Below are 6237 nucleotides of genomic sequence, written 5' to 3'. Positions count from 1 at the left end.
GTGATCATTTTGAAGGGAGTAGATTTGGGGGAAACTCTGTCCCCGTTGATTGATTTTTTGGGTAGCTGGGACATGCTGAAAATGAAACATTTCCCCAACAGTCAAGCCCAAGAGGTAAGTACTGAGACAAGAGAAACAAATCACCATGTGCCAAGGTCCAATTAATGTGAGCTGGAAAAACCCTCCTTCCCCACCACTGTCTGCCCCATCCTGAGCTCAGAAGACACTCTGATGTTCACACTAAACTGTGACGTGGATTATGTGCAGGACTCACTTCATCTGGAGCCCAGCCGGTAGGCACTGTGCAGGGTGCCCAGACACCAACACTGCACGATACGTGGGATTCCCGGGCACCGAAATCTGTCACTTGGTTTTGACATTTCCAAACAGTATCAGAACCTGACGTTAACAAAAGTGACGAGTTATGCACCACAAGTACACACAGTTCCTAGAATGTGCATTTCTTCTCTAATTCCACAGTTCTACATAAAGATGTGGGTAAAGGAGCTGTGGGGTGGTCAGTTGAGAATGCCGGTACGCACACATTACTTATGCAAGATAATCTTCATTGCATATTGACCACAGCAGGCCAATAAATCCCCCTTATGGGGATTTAATTTCCAGCTTTTGACCTCTGGATGGAAAACAAGTGAATCATTTCCTCCTGCTAGATTTACACCAGAGCTAATCTCAATAAAGTGATTTGGGAATGGTGAGACTGGAAAAGGACTCTGGAAGAATCTATGGGGAAGAGGAAACAAACCAAAAAAAGGTCAGGGATCTATTTGCAACAAATCAGCAAATGCCTCCAAGTTACAAAGTCTCCTGGGCAGAGTTCATAGGTTTTTGGGGATTCCCTGCTCCTTGGAGCCATGATCCATCACCAAATGTAATCCAGCCAGCATCCTGGCTTCTGTGAACTTTTGTATTGTAGGAGGAGGCCGTTTGACTAGAAAGAAAGTGAAAGCTCTCCCAACAAACCTGTCACCCCACCAGAGCTCTAAAGCTGCCTTAGTCCATGCTGCTTAAGACATCACACGCAGTGGCAGTGGCTGTACCAACAACACCCTTTATTTGGGACAGTGAATGAACATGGGGTGCGGGTCCCTGGCAGGCTGCAGCATGGTGAACATGCACACTTGTTTCCAGGCTTCCTGGGATGTATTAGGCACATACTCTGAACCCCACACCTTTCTAGGACTTGCCAACTAGTCCAACGCTGTGGGCTGACACCTTCCTGCATTTGGGGCTGGGCAAGGGGCCACGTGGCGTGTCCATATGTCTACGTGTATCCTTGTGTCTGGAGGCCCCGCCTCAAGCCTGTAGCCAGAGCAGCAGGCGCGGTCAGTCCCTTGGGCCTTGATCAGGAGGGTGGAGCTGCCCAAAAAGAGATCGATACAACTCTGTCCTAGAAGACAAAGAAAACAAACTGGTAAACACACTAGTTACCTTTTCAAGGTTCAACAAGAACTGAGAAGACAGGAAATGTCCCATTCGGTTCAATGGCCAACACAGCCATGTAATTAAAAATGCACCCCACCCCCTTACTCACAAATACAAAGAAAGAAAGAACTGAGAAGCAGTCAATCAAATAGTAAAATATGTAAATAGTCCGGTGTGGCTGGATACCTGTCTTCCGGGAATGAGTTTTCTATAAGTTTGCCCTTTACAGACAGGCTCTTCAAGTAAGAAAACAAGATTGAATATTTTAATAGGATGTATGAGACCGCTGCACGACGAGGAGGATTCAATCAGACATGGGATGTAGGGGGATATGATTTAGTTTTCATACATTTTCTTGGACTTGGCAGTACTTGAAAAACAATGAAAATGACCCAGCAACAAGATTCCAATTACTATCACACATGCAGCTGTTTGGTGGGAGAACCAAGGTTCCTCCCCACTCTCCTGGCTCCTTTTATCTATTTTCAATCTAATAAATAATTTGATTGGCTAATTTATTTGTAGAGCTGGGCTTCGAAATTTAGAAAATGATAGTATGCCAGGGTCTTGGGTCCCTGAAAATAAAGTATCCCTTCCAACCTCGGTTTTTGCTGTCAAATGTGACACACACACAAGCACCTGGCCAAAGTCCTCTATCAAGGCCTGGAAATCTAAGGGGTGGAGCAGGGTCCCTCCTGCCACTGGAGCTCCCAAACACTTTCCCCTGTGGACAGAGAGCAGGTTCTCCCTGCGGCAATCAGAGGAGCACAGTGAACCTCGGAGGAAACATGGCCAGCCAAGGCAGGTGATCCATGGCTGCACTCTGTGTCAAGGTTGGGCCACCAACCCTCCCGGAGGGAGGCCAGGCACACAGAGCTACGGACATGTGCCAGCCAGGGAATGACCCTGCCTCTCTGTGTCTTGAATGAATGAATGAATGAATGAATGAATGAATGAAATCTTTTTTTTTTTTTAAAGATTTTATTCACTCATTCATGAGAGAACACAGAGAGAGAGAGAGAGTGAGGCAGAGAAACAGGCAGAGGGAGAAGCAGGCTCCATGCAGGGAGCCCGATGCGGGATTCGATCCCGGGTCTCCAGGATCAGGCCCTGGACCGAAGGTGGCGCTAAACAGCTGAGCCACCGGGGCTGCCCAAAATCTTTTTTTTTTTAATTTTTTATTTATTTATGATAGTCACACAGAGAGAGAGAGAGAGAGAGAGAGAGAGAGAGAGGCAGAGACATAGGCAGAGGGAGAAGCAGGCTCCATGCACCGGGAGCCCAACGTGGGATTTGATCCCAAGTCTCCAGGATCACGCCCTGGGCCAAAGGCAGGCGCCAAACCGCTGCGCCACCCAGGGATCCCCCCCCCCTTTTTTTTAAAGGAAAAATCCTAAAGAAGAAATTGTAGTAGCCCAAAATGCAGCCTGACTCTATCATGCAGGGGACCACAGGGCAGGCAAAGGGATTTTACCCAAGAATTTGCCAGCAGCCGCACTCTGGGTGATAGGGGATCAGTGGAGACTTACTGCTTTTGAAGGCACGTGGTTTGGACTCACCTGAGTCCGACCAGCTCTGAGGCCTACAGACAGGGGCCACTGGGAGCTCTGCTCTGTCTTTTGTTTCTCAGCTTTGCACAGCTGCACACCCGCCCACCTGCCAGCCCGGGCCAGCCTTCGAGCACAGGCTGGATGGAAGGCGCTTCTGACCAGATGTGAATGAGAGGCAGGCAGCCTCACTTCTTCCAGAGGCAGCGGCTTCCAGATCACCAGCTCCATCACATAAAGGAGAGAGGTGCCCAGCGCAGGCTCCCAGGGACCACACCGTGGCCTATTTGCCACATAGTACCAGAATCTTTAGTCATTTCAACACACAAACTGAAACAGCCCAGAGGGAAGAGCGGCCACGGCAGAAAGGACAGGATGGATTTAGGGCCGTGCGGGCTGATGAGTGGCCCAGCCATCCCACTAGCCCTGTCCCCGGCCCGCACAGACCCCATCACTGCCGCCCCAGCAACCCCAGGAAGTGCGGGGCCCAGGCAGCAGTTACTTGGCCGCAGCAGGGTTCACGTGTCAGCAGCACAGAGTGAAATGCTGAAACCCATGTTTTCACAGAACATCATTTCACACTCAGGTGGACAAAGCTGACAAACATATGCAGCTGTTCGTGGCAGAGCAACCTGGAAGGCTGAGGGGTCTGGGATCTTCAAATAGTTTGAGAGACAGAGACTAAGAGTGAGAGATTATTCCAATCGAAACCTCCTGTGTGATTGCAGCTCCGTGTCTCCCTCAGCCACTGCCAGCATCCAGTGGCCGCCTCTACCCTCCCAGCATCTCAACTTCCCCTGCTCCTCGAGGCCCCACCACCTGTTCCACTCTTACCATTGCTAACCACGAATCAGGTGGTGGCCTCAAACTGACTTCCCATTTCCTGCTCTACCCAGCTGTTTCAGACCCTGCCCCCCCAGTAACATAATGAAGCACCCCCTGCCCCCCTTCAAACCCCCCCCCACCAAGGTTCTGTGCAGCAGGACATGACCCCCCGGGCTGGGGAACACCCTGGCCACTTGGGGTGTGTGAGGGCCAGGACCGGGCCCCGAGTCTGTCTGAACATCTGCGAGAGTTTTACAGAGCCATGCAGCCCCCTTACATACAGAATTTTTCTCAATAAATAGTTACAAAGGACATAATTACCAGAATATTGTGAATACTAACTTTTGGAATAAAACTCTTACATTTCTTTTGTAATGCACCCAATGGAATGTATGTGCCATACTGTCTTGATACCCATCATTCATTTAAATAACACATAAACATACTCTTTAACTTGGAAATTTCACAGCATTCTCTCCTTTTTAAACTTGTATTTCCATTTGATTTTTCCCTACAGATTTCTGTCCTAATTGTTTTATGCTTCAAAGTCTTTTATTGATCACCCTATTATACTTCTTGGCCACAAAAAGTATGTAAATTGACACTTTGAAATTTCAGAAGTTGAAACAAAAATGTTTTAATTTCTTGACACCATCAGGCCCTAAGTAATTAAAAAAGTACTTCCAGATTGTGTTATTATTACACATTTACTATTCTATAAAAACAATATATAGGACAACAGTACAATAAAACTGTGTAAAATGGTCCTAGAACTGCATGTCTTCATGATATGGATGGGGCGTGTCATGGACCCGTGGTAAATGGTATTTATAGCCAGAATGCAAGAGCACTCAGTATCCAGTGTATTCCTGTCTGTTGGTTTTTGCAGACACAAGTGCAGAGAAACATTGTCACGTCAACAAGTAGAAGGGGACAGGGGAGTTTTGTTACAGCAACATCACCTGATTCTTTTGATTCCTTCTGAATTATATGCCCCTTGCCCCAAATCATATATTTACCTACCACCAAAAACTGATTTTAATGATCTGCCAGCTGACAGTTCAATTAGGTTCTCCTGCAATTTTGTTGAAAATAAAGACCTGGAACCCTTTGACTCACAGGGACTTATTACTCTCCATCCTCAATCCCTGCATCAGTACTGTGAGCTACGCTCTTGCTTGGTGCCTGGGGCTGGGAAACCTCCACGTTGGAGAGAGGAGGGGCTTGGGTGGGCCAAATAGCAGATGGGAGGACAAGGGTGACAGGTGAGACCAGAGACCTGGTGCATTCTCCAGCCCAGGTGCATTCTCCAGCAGTCCCACTTGGGGAAAGAGTACACATCTGGAAATTGATGCTCCCAAAATGTGTATCTGCTTCCCCCTTGGGGAGTCTTGGCACACACACCCCAGCGTGAGGGCTCTGAGATGGGGAGCACTGCGTCATCCCCAGACCCACACAGGCATGTGGTGTGGGGCCAGTGCTGAGGGAAAGATAAGAGCATCTTCCAAGAAAAGGCACATGTCCACATCCCTTTCCCCATCCCAAGGAAAACAAAACTAAAAATAAAACTCAGTAATAAAGCACCACGGGACGGCGGGTCAGACTGCCTTCTGCCGCACGGAACATTTTCCCTGCAGCCTCTTTCCTAACCGGGATTTAGCCATGCAGAGAAGCTCAACTATCAATCCTTCAGGTTAACCTTGTCTCCATCTGATTCTCTAGGGTAAGTGTATAGTTTAATACTTGAGGTCCCCTTAAGGCTATGCATAATGAACTTGGTTTAAAAAAAAAAAAACATAATTCCTGCTCCCCATCACTTCAAGAATCAAGATTTGAACCGCTGAGTTGAAACGCCTTCCCCCACACTCCCAGCCTCGATGGCCAGTGGGAATGTCCACTGTGGAAAATGTATTAATGTCCATATCATGCAGGAGAATAACCTACGGAGTAATTAACAAGACATGGACCTAAGGTAGAAGGTCGATAGCAGGGGCCCTTCCTTGAATTAAAATTTAACTTACCCTTTATTGCAACCTACAAAAGCAAGTAATGAGCACTAACATTTTTATTTCTTTTAAACTGTCATTTAGGCTGTAGAGGGGATAATTACCTATCTCTAGTGTAGTAAGGTTTTATAACCCTTAGTGAGGCATTTTCTAATTTAATATTTTTACTATATTATCATAAAACCTGTTTCTGGAAAAAAAATGATCATGGATTAGCGGCCATTTTCCATAAAGACAATGTGTGTGTGTGTGTGTGTGTGTGTGTGTGTGTGTGTGTGTGTGTGTGTGTGTGTGTGTTAGGATTTGGCTTATTTATGACACGACTCTTCTGAGGAGACGCAAAGTACCACAGCTGTGGAGCAGTAGAGTGTGATCACCTGAGTGGTGGGTGAGGCGTGAGGTGGGGGCAGCATGCG

The 6237-nt window shown here is 47.4% G+C and overlaps 1 protein-coding gene across 1 annotated transcript in view; it reads right to left on the bottom strand.

The window, feature by feature from the left end:
* Positions 1-1049: 1049 nt before the first annotated feature.
* AATF (apoptosis antagonizing transcription factor) overlaps positions 1050-6237 on the bottom strand; it is a 104971-nt gene continuing 99783 nt past the window's right edge. Inside the window, exon 12 of the mRNA XM_055333051.1 lies at positions 1050-1408. Within this exon, the coding sequence (XP_055189026.1) occupies positions 1345-1408 (64 nt within the window). The 3' untranslated portion in view covers positions 1050-1344. The remainder of the gene's footprint in view (positions 1409-6237) is intronic.

The sequence above is a fragment of the Nyctereutes procyonoides genome, unplaced genomic scaffold (genome assembly GCF_905146905.1).
Source record: "Nyctereutes procyonoides isolate TBG_1078 unplaced genomic scaffold, NYPRO_anot_genome, whole genome shotgun sequence".
NCBI classification, from domain to species: domain Eukaryota; kingdom Metazoa; phylum Chordata; class Mammalia; order Carnivora; family Canidae; genus Nyctereutes; species Nyctereutes procyonoides.
The sequence above is the reverse complement of the archived record's forward strand: the minus strand, read 5'-3'. Positions and strand labels throughout refer to the sequence as shown.